General features: G+C 45.0%; 1 protein-coding gene across 4 annotated transcripts in view; it reads right to left on the reverse strand.

Moving 5' to 3' along the window:
- INPP5K (inositol polyphosphate-5-phosphatase K) overlaps positions 1-14089 on the reverse strand; it is a 103005-nt gene that overhangs the window by 63606 nt on the left and 25310 nt on the right. For all 4 annotated transcript variants that reach the window (XM_069761336.1, XM_069761334.1, XM_069761335.1 and 1 more), the window contains exon 2: positions 5201-5270. In XM_069761336.1, coding sequence (XP_069617437.1) covers positions 5201-5262 — 62 coding nt within the window. In that variant the 5' untranslated portion in view covers positions 5263-5270. The remainder of the gene's footprint in view (positions 1-5200; positions 5271-14089) is intronic.

Here is a 14089-nt window from a genome sequence, read left to right on the forward strand (position 1 = left end):
ATAGGAATAGCACAAAGGCTGAGCCACTAATCATACGCCTCAGTTATTACGCTTCTTACACAATTCATCAATACATTCCACAGCGTTGTGCAGGTCATGCATGAGATCTATCATGTCCGGGTTATATCCACAGTGCTGGGAACGCACAAAACAACCAGCACTGTATCTATAAATTTGTCTGGCTAATTATAAATCTCAATGGAAACTATAACTGAAGATCAATGATCTAATCAGGTTTTCCAGGGGACAATAGAGGTTACAAAGTATGAAGCATATCCATCGCATTTTATATAGGTTTGTCCTTTCAGAATTCTCCTACTGCCCATGGAAACACATCAGTAACTGTCCATATTACCGTCAGACCTGTGATCTCACAGCCGAGCTTTAACCCTCAATAACCAGACCTAGAATTGGCAAAAATTGCCATCGACACTAAAGAATATTGCAGAAAGCATTCCCCAGAAGAGAGTAGAGAGTAAGCGGATATAACAAGAAAGGGAAGACCAACTCCATATTAAACGACTTGAGAAAGGGGCGCCATAAAAACTCCTGAAGGTGTAATGAAGGGGACACAATACTTTCGTCCATATAAGTGCACTTGTGACCCAGTTGTCTCACTATTCAGTCCATTACCATCTCTGTTTCATGTGACCCTCGTGCCGTCAAACGGCGTCTTTAAGTGTGGACCGACAGAAGTCACTTTTACTAGGAAACTCACTTTGTAGCCATCATAGGTTTGTAAAGAAAAAAAGAACTTCCCGTTCATAGCAAAAGATGATATCTGCTGTTACACCATTATTTATTTACACCGATAGCGTAAAAGGACATACTGCCGGTTTCAAAATCCACAGTGACAGTCAATTTACGCAGCTTAGATTTTATATAGAATGTGCAAAAAATGTCATTAAATTTCATTCATAATGCAGCAGCTACTGGGTTTTACATATGCAAAACCCGACACTGAAAATTCAGTATTTGACTTATGGGACAGAACCCTAAAGGGTTCACACATCACTTTTTTTTTGCTACCAAAAACACAACATTTTACTGTCCAGGCAAAGTGAATACGTTTTCTGAAATCTCATGCACATGTTACTTTTTTTCCCCTTTGCAGATTTGAAGCAGTTTTGACTCTGCAGCATGTCAATTCTTTTAGCACTTTTACACACTTTCTAATGAAAGAGGAAAAAAAAATATTAAAAAAGGCAACTAAAACGCATGCAGCGTTGTTACTGTCGAGAAATGTTTTTGATTCAAAAATGTCTGCAGCAAGTACTTAATGTGTGCACATACCCCAACGTTGTATATTTGTGCTGCTAAATCTGTTACAGAAAGTTCTGCAACTGCCCCATTCATCTGAAACAACTCACTCAGATAAAACACCTGCAGTTTGTGAATATATACCCAAATGCCTAGGTCAATGTACATACAGGGGGGAAATAAGTATTTGATACACTGCCGATATAGCAAGTTTTCCAACCTACAAAGAATGGAGAGGTCTGTCATTTTTATAGTAGGTACACTTCAACTGTGAGAGACAGAATCTAAAAACAAAAGCAGAAAATCACATTGTATGACTTTTACATAATTGATTGACAGTCATCTTGTGTTTCTTACACTTTCTAATAATTGTGCCAACAGTTGTTGCCTTCTCACCAAGCTGCTTGTCTATTGTCCCGTAACCCATCCCAGCCTTGTGCAGGTCTACAATTTTGTCCCTGATGTCCTTAGACCGCTCTTTGGTCTTGGCCATGGTGGAAAGGTTGGAGAGTGACTGAGTATGTGGACAAGTGTCTGTTATACAGGTAACGAGTTCAAACTGATGCAATTAATACAGGTAATGAGTGCTGAGTAGGAGGCTTCTTAAAGAAAAATGAATAGGTCTGTGAGCTGGACTTCTTGCTGGTTGGTAAGTGATTAAATACCGTATTTTTCAGATTATAAGACACTTTTTTCCCCTCAAATTTGGGGGGAAAATGGGGGTGCATCTTATAATGCAGATATACCTTACCGGCCGCAGTGTAGCAAGGTTCCCAGGGTCGCTGCTGGTAGAAGCTAGGGTGGATCGTTGCTGCAGGCCGGGATGAGGGGGTGTTCGGATGTGTGGCGCGCCACTGTGGATGTTCAGTGCTGTTGGGGCTCTGCCGACATTTTGTGAAAGCCCAGAGCCCCCGAACTTACATAGTTTACTATGTGGTGGACTCCGGAAAACTGGCTGCCAGGGGCGGCGCATATGCAGATGGAGATCTCGGCACCAACACAAGGTATTAGTGTTCTCTTTAGTGCATTTTTATCTTACAAGCTCCTTTAGTAGTTCAATTAAAAGTTATATTTTAAGTCTTTAGTTAGGGATTAGCTGCCTTTTGGCAAATTGTTGATTTGAGGTCTCCATCTGCGCATGCGCCTCCCCTGGCAGCCATTTTCCAGAGTCCACAGCATAATAAACCATGTAAGTGCGGGGCTCTGGGCTTTCAAAAAATGTCGGCAGAGCCTCCGCTTGTGTCACCATCATCAGAGACCCATAACAGTTTAATTTTTTGGTTGATAGAGCTGTGTTAGGGGAATATTTTTTGCACCCTGAGCTGATGTCTTCATTGATATAATTTTTGGGTAGATACATCGCCTTGCTTGCTTCCCATTGCATTTTTTCAGCTGTTGGGGTGGCTGAAAAACAGCAATTCTGGCATTTTTTTTCTTCATTAGGTTATTTACTGATTGGGTTATCTAATTTTATATTTTCATAGATCAGACATCTACGTACATAGTGATCCCATGTGTCTTTTTTTAAAACGTCATCATTTTTAATATGGAAAAAGAAAAAGGGAGGAGGGGTTCATATTTATTTTTACTGTATTTTGTAGTCTGCTTAGGGGACTTCCAGTCACAGCATGTCATATGTCGGTAAGGAGTGACAAATTGGAGACGGTGTTCTACACCTATGATGTACATTCTCGTTATGACTTTCAGATTATGCAATGCACCAACTGTGTTCCTGCTTTTCGATAATAAAATCATTTGTGATGACCTGTATCAGTATGTCTTTGTCCGGATAACATCCTAATCTTTTTAGAAACCAATACTCACACCACACTGATGTTAATAAGCCGTTCTTCCTAGAAGTGGATGCCTCATTTCACAAAATTCTTCACAGTCTAAAAATTCTCCCTGCGGTTTCTTCTCCAAAATATTCTTTACACCAGGTCTGTGGATCCAGGCAGATGTCCATGCAGGCCATATGTCCTGAACACACTAGCGGTGAGCTGAGTTTTGGTGCACGTTCTGACATAGAGTACGATGTCAAACAAATTCTGAACTTTAAGAAGGTTCATGGGAATCTCTTCTACTTGATCGACGGAAACAGTACATCCCGAAGACAGACAAGAGAAATGCGGAGTCTCTTAAAAAGTATATTAATGTTCCAATTTTGCTCAGGATAGTTCATGCCTAGAAGGGAAAGGCGTACTATTACCCGCCTGCTGTTCTGACACAAGTACCAGGCTTGGTTCCTTTCCAGATGTCCATGCCGGATTTCTATGATAACCCAAATTGTCTCTTCAGAGAGGAAGAGGACTAGAACTCTAGTGCCACCTATGATATGATAACCCAATAAATAGACTGCGGTACTGGCTTGAGCAAGCTTCCGACTTGCAGACAGATCCTGGGTGTGGGTGATCCTTGTGCAGACATGCACTTCCATAGATTGAGCAGGAGAGCAGAGACATCCACCGACGATGAGGGAAACAAACCACCGGCAATGTTTTGGGGGAAAACATCTGGGGACCTCCCCTATCTCTGTGCTACCTGCCCTGGCCTCTTGGTTTGAGCTGATACAAGTGTGACCATTAAGACCAGCTCCACTGCAATGTTGCCTCCGGTCCGTGCTGCTCGCTCAGCCCTAGCTTAGAGAACCCACCTCTCCAGGTGAGATCATAACATGTATACAGTATGGTGAGGGAGTAATAATTGGAATATATTAATTTTGATCAAATAATTTGTTATGCTAAACGTACAACCATTTAGAACAGAGGAGGATATTTGGAGTTTTAGAATGCTTCAAAATCTAACAATTTTTAATGAATACAAATGATAAAAAACAATGTATAACATACAATAGACATTAAAGAACATAAACAGCAAATTGGCTGATGACTACATCAGGTGCCAAAGGTCGACAGAGCTAAATTGAAATATCAGAAACTGGGAACAATCACAATAAGGTGCCTGCTGCATATATATATAAAAAAAATAAGCATGAATTTCACACTAAGGCCGGGGTCACACTTGGGAAGAAACTTGCACGAGCCTCTTGACTCAATACCCGGCACTGGATCGGAGCGCTCAGCTGCATGGAAATACAAGAGGCCGAACACTTTGGTCCAGAGTGCCGGCGGCAGTGCCGGGTACTGATGAGAGACTCGTGCGAGTGTGACCCCGGACTAATGGTAACACCGAGACACACTGCATCACAAAAAGCACAAAAAGGTATCTATGTATAAAGCACAGACATAATAATGATCCCACAAGGAGCAATGCTGAGTAGATACCAATACATTACTTACAAAGTGCTACTTAGGCTGGGCTCCCATTAGCGCATGGCATCTGATGATTCTCTCATGCGAGTGCATCAGATGTCATAGACTAAGGACCCTCGGCTCCATCTCTGCTGTGACCGTGAACCAATTGTCAGTGCTCCGATCCTCTCGCATGAGAGAATCGCAGGACTGTTATGGAGGAGACGGAGAAAGTAATTTCTCCATCTCCTCTGCTGCCGGCGGGATTCGCACTGCACTCGGGTGATATCCGAGTGCAGTGCGATGTTTCACACGCACCCATACTGTAGAATTATAAGGGGACGCGCGATCCGATTCTCGGGTGCTATTGCAGCATGCTGTGATAGTTTTCGCATGCCGAATCGGTAGATGTGAGCTGCAGCATACAGAAACGTTGGGGCAAGTGCAATCCGATTTTTTATAGGATTGCACTCGACTAAATGGATCTCAAGTGGGAATGAGCCCTTATAGTATAAGTCAAAGTCCCAGAACATACCAATGACAAAAGCAGGCACTGGAGAGAGTCAGAGAAGACCCCCTTTAAAAGGAACTTTCCCACGTTATGTCCAAGATTTTTTTTGTGTGTAAAAATCAGTTCTTTATTACAGCAAGTCCGTTTTAAAAAAAAATCAAATAAAAGCCATACTCACTTTAAATGCAGCTTATTAGGATCTATCGTTAGTGATTCAAGGCACAGACTGTCAGGATCCATTTCTGATCCTAAAAGATAGCAGAAAAACAAATATAATTCTAGTCCCATTTTACGGTGTTTATATTTAGGCCCAGAACATTAAGGGGGTTATTCTGAGATTATAAATTAAAGATGGCTGTCCGAAAACAAACTGAATACAGATTAAAATGGAGACTCCACAATACTTCCCATGGGAGTGTCAGAATAAGTATGCTAAAAATCCAGTTCATATGACTGGGGCCGTTTCTGCATCATGGACATGAGAAATGACTGCAAGAAATCTGCCGCATGTGAATAACCCGTAACCACCCTTCACCAGCCTGCACTTAATGCATCACATTATTTAAGGTTCACATACAAGAGATTTGTTACGCAGATTTCCTTGGTTAGAGGATTAGACGGATTAAAGTTGTATGTAAAGATTTCTTTCTTGATGAACAGTTCAATTCTCCTGGCATAAACCATGCGGGATCAGGAGTAAGTGGCTTACAGTGTAGCATGCTCCGGGCAAGCTGTCACACACGGGCATAAGGAAAACACAACAAGACCAGTGAATCTGCCGTCACGTGATTCCGGGGTAATGCCGACAATCACAATATCAAGGCTTATATATCCCAATATTTAACATACATGTTCTTACATCAGCAAGCAAGATGTAAATACCAAGGTACAAGCACATGAGTTGTCCTGGAACCTCGGCAGAACCAAGGCCTCATGCACAAGATCGACCAAGCTTTAATCCAGCACCCCCACAGAAGGAGACTTAAAAAAATAAAAACGTTTTGATGCAACTCTACCCCGTACCCTCTGCAGTGATTTTATGGAAGTCAATTATTTTGTAAAATGTGTGACTTTGATGTGGGCTCCGGCGTGTGCCCGCAATAGGCACGGGCGGAATTGCCATCACGTAAACAGCTGACATGTGCCCGCAAAAGGCGCGGGCGGAATCGCGATCCGCCCGTGCGTATTAACTAGTTACATGCCGCTGTCAAACTCTGGCATTTAACAAGCGCTTCTGACCATCATTCTGGAAATGCGCGCAACGCTGACCCCCATCACATGATCGGGGTCAGAGGTGCGTCGGCATGACAACTAGAGGTCTCCTGGAGACCTCTATGGTTGTTGATGCCAGATTGCTGTGAGCGCCACCCTGTGGTCGGCACTCGTAGCAATGCTGTAATTCAGCTACATAGCAGCGATCTGATGATCACTCCTATGTAGCAGAGCCGAACAGGCTATGCCAGCTTCTACACTCCCATGGAGGCTATTGAATCATAGAAAAAGTAAAAAAAAAAAATGTTTTTTAAAATATGAAAAAAATAAAAAATATATAAAATTCACATCACCCCCTTTTGCCCCATTCACAAAAAATAATAAAAAAAAATATCAAAACATATTTGGTATCGCCACGTTCAGAATCACCCGATTAATAAAAAAAGGGATTGACCTGATCACTAAACACGGTAGCGAGAAAAAAATTCAAACTGCCAGAATTATGTTTTTTTTGGTCGTGGAGACATTGCATTAAAATGGACGATCAACAGAATGAATCTGCACAAAACTGGTATCATTAAAAACGTCAGCTCGGCACACAAAAAATAAGCTCTTACCCGACCCGAAATCATGGAGACACTACGGGTCTTAAAAAATCGCGCATTTTTTTTTTTTAAGCTAACTTTGGAATTTTTTTTATCATTTAGATAAAAAGAACCTAGACATGTTTGGTATCTATGAACTCGAAATGACCTGGAGAATCATAATGGCAGGTCAGTTTTAGCGTTTAGTGAACCTAGAAAAAAATCCAAACAAAAAAACTAGTGTGATATTGCACTTTTTTTGCAATTTCACCGCACTTGGAATGTTCTACCCGTTTCCTAGTACACGCCATCATAAAACCAATGGTGTCGTTCAAAAGTACAGCTCGTCCCACAAAAAAATAAGCCCTCACATGGCCATATTGTCGGAAAAATAAAAAAGTTATGGTTCTGGGAAGGAGGGGAGCAAAAAACGCAAAATCGAAAAAAAGCATTGGTGGTTAAGGGGTTAAAACAGGGATTTTTGTGTTACTTACCGTAAAATCCTTTTCTCCGAGTCGTTCATTGGGGGACACAGGACTGTGGGTGTATGCTACTGCCGCCAGGAGGCTGACACTAAGTAGGTATAAAAAAAAAAAAAAAGTTAGCTCCTCCTCCATAGTATACACCTTGCCACTGGCCCTGACAGCTCCAGTTTGGTGCACAAGCAGTAGGAGATAGAGAAAACAAAACAGCATTAGAGCAAAGACAACATGTCTAGAATAATACTAAAGTCTGAACAACTCCATAGACAAATAAAATGAATAGGGAGGGAGCTGTGTCCCCCAATGAACGACTCGGAGAAAAGGATTTTACGGTGAGTAACACAAAAATCCCTGTTTCTCCATCGTCTCATTGGGGGACACAGGACTGTGGGACGTCCCAAAGCAGTCCCAGGGTGGGAAGAAGACTCACTGGAAGAAAACCCCTAGGCACTTACCGCCTATAGGTGTGATACCGCAGCCTGAAGAATTTTCCTTCCCAAACTTGCATCAGCAGAGGCCTGAGTGTGGATATTATAATGTTTAGAGAAAGTGTGCAGGCTGGACCAAGTGGCCGCTTTGCAAACCTGCTCTGCTGAAGCTTGGTGCCGAAGCGCCCAGGAAGCCCCTACCGCCCGAGTAGAGTGTGCCCTGATCCCAGCCGGGATGGCTGCACCCTTGATACGGTAGGCCTCCTGAATAGTGGTTCTTATCCATCTGGCTAAGGTCGATCTAGAGGCTGCGAGTCCCTTTTTATGACCCGCAGGAAGAACGAACAGAACATCCGTCTTTTGAAAAGAAGCGGTCCGAGAAACGTATCTTCTCAGAGCTCTCACCAAATCTAGAGTATGGAGAGCTTTTTCCACCCGGTGTGTAGGCGCAGGACAAAAAGAAGGCAAGACAATGTCCTCATTAATGTGGAATGAGGAGACTACTTTTGGCAAAAAGGAAGGTGCTGGTCTCAGCACCACCTTATCCTGATGAAATTGTAGAAACGGTGCCTGACAGGACAAGGCCGCTAACTCCGATACCCGCCTAATGGATGTTATAGCTACCAGAAACAAAACCTTCCAAGAAAGGTACCTTAAAGGAATATCTTGGAGGGGCTCAAATGGAGGTTCCTGAAGAACACTCAAGACCAAATTAAGGTCCCAAGCTTCTATCGGAGCTTTGTAAGGAGGGACTATATGAGAGACTCCCTGCAAAAAAGTTTTTACTTGCAGATTGGTAGCGATCCTGCGCTGGAAAAGAACTGATAAGGCAGATATTTGCCTCCTAAGGGTACTTGGAGCGAGACCTGAGTCTAGACCAGATTGGAGAAAAGCTAGGACATTAGGAATGGAAAACCGAAGAGGAGGAAGACCCTTCTTCCTGCACCATGAGAGAAAGACTTTCCAGGTGTGGTGGTAAATGCGTGCTGAAGCTGTCTTTCGAGCATTAACCATAGTTGAGGCTACTTTCTGAGAAAAACCGGCCTGGGTCAGAATCCAAGATTCAACGGCTAAGCCGTCAAACGCAGGGCCTCTAAGTTCTGGTGGAATATCGGCCCCTGCGACAGAAGATCTGGCTGCATTGGTAGCTGCCAAGGAACCCCGACGATCAGCTGAACTAGGTCTGCGTACCATGACCTCCGAGGCCAATCTGGGGCGACTAGAATTGTCGGAACTCCCTCTAACTTGATCTTCCTGACGACCTTTGGAAGCAGCGCCAGAGGGGGAAACAGATATGGAAGACGAAATTGGTTCCAAGATAGGACTAGTGCGTCTACGGCAATTGCTCCTGGATCTCGAAACCGTGCAACGAACCTGGGTACTTTGGTATTCGACCCGGTGGCCATTAGATCCACGTCCGGGATTCCCCAGCGTAGACATATCTGCCGAAAAACATCGGGGTGAAGAGATCATTCCCCGGGCGCAAGCCCCTGTCGGCTCAGAAAGTCCGCTGCCCAGTTCTCCTTGCCCGGGATGTAAACTGCCGAGATCACAGAGTGATTGTTCTCAGCCCAGCGGAGGACTTGTCCTACCTCGCGCATGGCTGATCTGCTGCGAGTGCCCCCCTGATGATTTACGTAGGCCACGGCCGTGGCATTGTCCGATTGGATCCGCACCGGGCGACCCGCCAGAAGATGGTGAAAGTGCTGCAAAGCCAGCCAAATTGCCCTTATTTCCAACAGATTGATTGGAAGGGTTGATTCCCTTGGGGACCAACGACCCCGAGCCGTGTGCTGGAGAAACACTGCTCCCCAACCGAGAAGGCTAGCGTCTGTAGTGACTACCAGCCAATGAACTGGAGGAAAGGCTTTCCCCTGAAGTAGGGAGGAACTCCTCATCCACCATATCAGGGATTGCCTGACCCCAGGAGCCAGACGACACCTGAGGTTGAGAGACAAAGGACTCCTGTCCCAGGCTGACAGAAGTGCCTGTTGGAGTGGACGAAGATGGAATTGGGCGAATGGAACCACTTCTATAGCTGCTACCATCCTGCCCAAGACCTTCATGCAGAACCGGATTGAATGGAAACTTGGCTGCCGAAGAATTTTTACCTCCTGCCGGAGACAAAGCACCTTGTCCTGGGGTAAAATAGTTAGCCCCCGAGAGGTGTCGAAGATCATCCCTAAAAAAGAGATCTTCCGAGATGGTACTAGAGATGACTTCTTTAAATTGACCAGCCACCCTAGACGAGCTGGGGTGTCCAAAGAGATGTTGACGTTGTCCCTGCATGCCTGAAAAGTTGGTCCTTTGACTAAGAGATCGTCTAAGTAAGGCAGAATGACTATGCCTCGAGAGTGCAGGATTGACATCACTGTTGCCATCACCTTCGTGAACACCCTGGGAGCAGTGGCGAGCCCGAAAGGTAATGCAGTGAATTGGAAGTGTCGCTCGCCTATGGAAAACCGTAGAAATTTTTGATGAGGAGGAAATATAGGAACGTGCAGATAGGCGTCTTGAATATCTATGGAAGCCAGGAATTCTCCCCTTTCCATAGCCGCAATGACCGAGCGGAGAGATTCCATACGGAAGCGACGAGTGCTGATGAATTTGTTTAGACACTTTAGGTCCAGAATGGGTCTCACGATCCCATTCTTTTTGGGAACCGTAAACAGATTTGAATAAAACCCCTTGAACCTTTCTTCCTTTGGAACAGGGACAATGACCCCGTTGGACTGAAGAGACTCGACTGCTCTGAATAAAGCTCTTAGACGAGTTTTTGAACAGGGAAGACTGGACGGAAAAAACCGGCCTGGAGGGAGACAGGAAAACTCTATTTTGTACCCTGAAACCACCAGGTCTCTTACCCATCTGTTGTGAACAACTGACAGCCAGGACTGATGGAACAGTAGTAGGCGACCGCCTACTCTGTTGGAAGCGACGAGAGGCTGCCTCCAGTCATTTAGCCGAAGATCGAGGATATCTAGATCTTGACGGTTGATACCGCATTCTTGCCAATGGATTGGCCCTATATGAGACCTGGTGCTCCCGGTCTTGGATAGGCCGACTTGGGGGACCTGCGCTTTGTGCCGCAGACCACCGGGAGTTACGAAAGGATTTAAATCTTGCTTGAAATTGGCGACGAAAAGGTTGCTTAACCTTTTGTTGAGGAAGGAAATTACTTTTACCTCCCGTGGTATCAGATATAAGCTGATCCAATTTTTCGCCAAAAAGACGGACACCTTGATAAGGAAGGGATGTAAGGGACTTCTTTGAAGTAGAGTCCGCCCGCCAATTTCTTAGCCATAGGGCCCTTCTGATAGCAATAGCATTTGCCGCAGCCAATGCTGAACAATTTGCCGCATCCAAGGATGCATTAATCAGATAATTTCCTGCTAAAGATATCTGATTTGACATCTCTATCACCTCTACAGGAAACCCCTTATCCTGAAGAGCCTTAGTTATAGACTCTGACCAAGCTATCATAGCTTTGGCAACCCATGTGGCCGCAAAAGACGGTGCGAGGGCTGACCCTGAAGCCTCAAACAGAGACCGAGCTAGACTCTCTAGGAGCCGATCAGTCGGATCCTTAATAGACGACCCATTAGGAAGAGACAGCAACGTACTAGAGGCCAAACGGGATACGGGAGGATCCACTGAAGGGGATTCTGCCCACTTTTTACAAAGCTCTGGAGCGAATGGATACCTTGCACCTAGGGCCTTCTGGCCTAAGAAACGTTTATCCGGTCGCTCCATGTGACGTTGGACTAAATCCTCAAACTCAGGATGAGTAGAAAACACCTTATGAGGTTGCTTGAATTTCTTAAAGGACACCTTATGACCAGAAGGTAAGGTGGCCACATCCTCTACTCCCAAGGTCTGGTTAACGGCCTCAATGAGACTGTCAACAGATTCCTGATAACCAGGAGCTTCTAAATCAAAAGACCCCTCTGAGTCATAGTCCGAACCGTGCTCACTCAATTCCGCAGGAGAGGGAGATCGAGAGACAGGATTCAAAGATGCTGATGCACCTGACGGACCGGGAGACGCTGTGTGGGATCGTTTCCCCTGTGTCTGCCTAGAGGGAGTACGGCCCCTGCAGGCCTGAGGATCCTGAAAATCGGAGGATCTTTCCAAAACAGGCGGATGAATTTCCCTGACAGGGGTTTGAAGGGACCCAACCGCCTTTGTTAGAGACGCCATAGACTGCGTTAATGATATGACCCACTCAGGGGGAGACACTGCCGACCCAGGTACAGGCACACCCGGCAGGATAGCCGGCGGGGAAGCAGACAGGGTAGCAGACGGGGGCTCCTGCACGCGCTCGGAATCACAAGCCTCACAGAAATGGTTACTTTGCGCATGCGGAAAAGTAGACTGACAGGTAATGCATGAGGTATACAGAACTGAGTGAGTCTTAGTTTTTCTAGACATGACTCTATTGCTGCTGCTGCTGCTATGCTCCGTATCTCTTTATGAGCTACTAGGTCTAGAACAAATACTGTTGTCAGGCTGAGGGAAGTAGTACTTACCCCAGTCCTGTGTCCCCATATGCTCTCAAACACTGAACCATGTCTCCTGTGCAAACCACACATATAAACTAATTCACAGGTCGGATGCCTGAAAAAAGTGGGAGGAGTTACCGCACATGGACCCGGTTTAGGCCGAAGCAGGGATCTAGATTTTACTCTTTCCCCTGCTCTCCCGGGAAAGCTGGGTGCTCGAAACCGGAAGTAAACCGTCGCCATGGAGGCGGGACTTCCCCCAGACTACAAGACCCATAATGCCACAGGCTGTACAGAGAAAACAGGAAGCCGCCGAAAAAGGGGCGGGACTTCCGCCCATGCTCAGACTACAAGATCCATAATGCTCAGCGAACAGGAAACCGCCTAAAAAAGGGGCGGGACTTCCGCCCATGCCTCTGCTGAAGTTTGCTTGTGGTGAAAAAAAAGCTGGAAACCAGCACAGCGCTGGATATAGTCGCCAGCAGAACGCGCGATGAAGCAGGAGCCCCCCCCGTGCAGCCCTCTGACAGCGCATAAGGTTAGACATAAAAAATCCACATATAAATATATATATACATATATAAATATTAAAAGACGGTGCAGGCACCCTAACTCCTTACACCCTTCAGAAGGCGAGGAGAGGGACCGTCTGCCTCCTTTAAACACCGTAGTCGTGCATTGGTGATGAAGTGGAGGCTGCACGGACAAGGAATGAATGCCTGTACAACCTAGGGTTCCGTTACCTCAGGGTGGTCAGGTTCTTAGTCCGGCAAAAAAATCCCACGTCGCGGGAGAGGATACGTGGAGGCGACACTCCACGTGCTCGCCCGTTGTTGGTTTGGGGAGATCGGACCCCTTCAAAAGGGTCCGTCGCCCCTGTCTTATCTTCAGAGAAAAAAGCATCTGGGAAAACCCAGAGATGTGCCTCCTACGGACACTAAGCATAAACTGGAGCTGTCAGGGCCAGTGGCAAGGTGTATACTATGGAGGAGGAGCTAACTTTTTTTTTTTTATACCTGTCTTTCACTAGGGGGACTTGTCAGGGAGTCACAAAAACATTGAACTTTAGGAAGGCAAAGTTTGAACAGCTTAGAGATGCCCTTAATCTGGTAGACTGGGACAATATCCTCAGAAATGAGAATACAGATAATAAATGGGAAATGTTTAAGAACATCCTAAATAGGCAATGTAAGCGGTTTATACCTTGTGGGAATAAAAGGACTAGAAATAGGAAAAACCCAATGTGGCTAAACAAAGAAGTAAGACAGGCAATTAACAGTAAAAAGAAAGCATTTGCACTACTAAAGCAGGATGGCACCATTGAAGCTCTAAAAAACTATAGGGAGAAAAATACTTTATCTAAAAAACTAATTAAAGCTGCCAAAAAGGAAACAGAGAAGCACATTGCTAAGGAGAGTAAAACTAATCCCAAACTGTTCTTCAACTATATCAATAGTAAAAGAATAAAAACTGAAAATGTAGGCCCCTTAAAAAATAGTGAGGAAAGAATGGTTGTAGATGACGAGGAAAAAGCTAACATATTAAACACCTTCTTCTCCACGGTATTCACGGTGGAAAATGAAATGCTAGGTGAAATCCCAAGAAACAATGAAAACCCTATATTAAGGGTCACCAATCTAACCCAAGAAGAGGTGCGAAACCGGCTAAATAAGATTAAAATAGATAAATCTCCGGGTCCGGATGGCATACACCCACGAGTACTAAGAGAACTAAGTAATGTAATAGATAAACCATTATTTCTTATTTTTAGTGACTCTATAGCGACAGGGTCTGTTCCGCAGGACTGGCGCATAGCAAATGTGGTGCCAATATTCAAAAAGGGCTCTAAAAGTGAACCT

The sequence above is a fragment of the Ranitomeya imitator genome, chromosome 3 (assembly GCF_032444005.1).
Source record: "Ranitomeya imitator isolate aRanImi1 chromosome 3, aRanImi1.pri, whole genome shotgun sequence".
Taxonomy (NCBI): domain Eukaryota; kingdom Metazoa; phylum Chordata; class Amphibia; order Anura; family Dendrobatidae; genus Ranitomeya; species Ranitomeya imitator.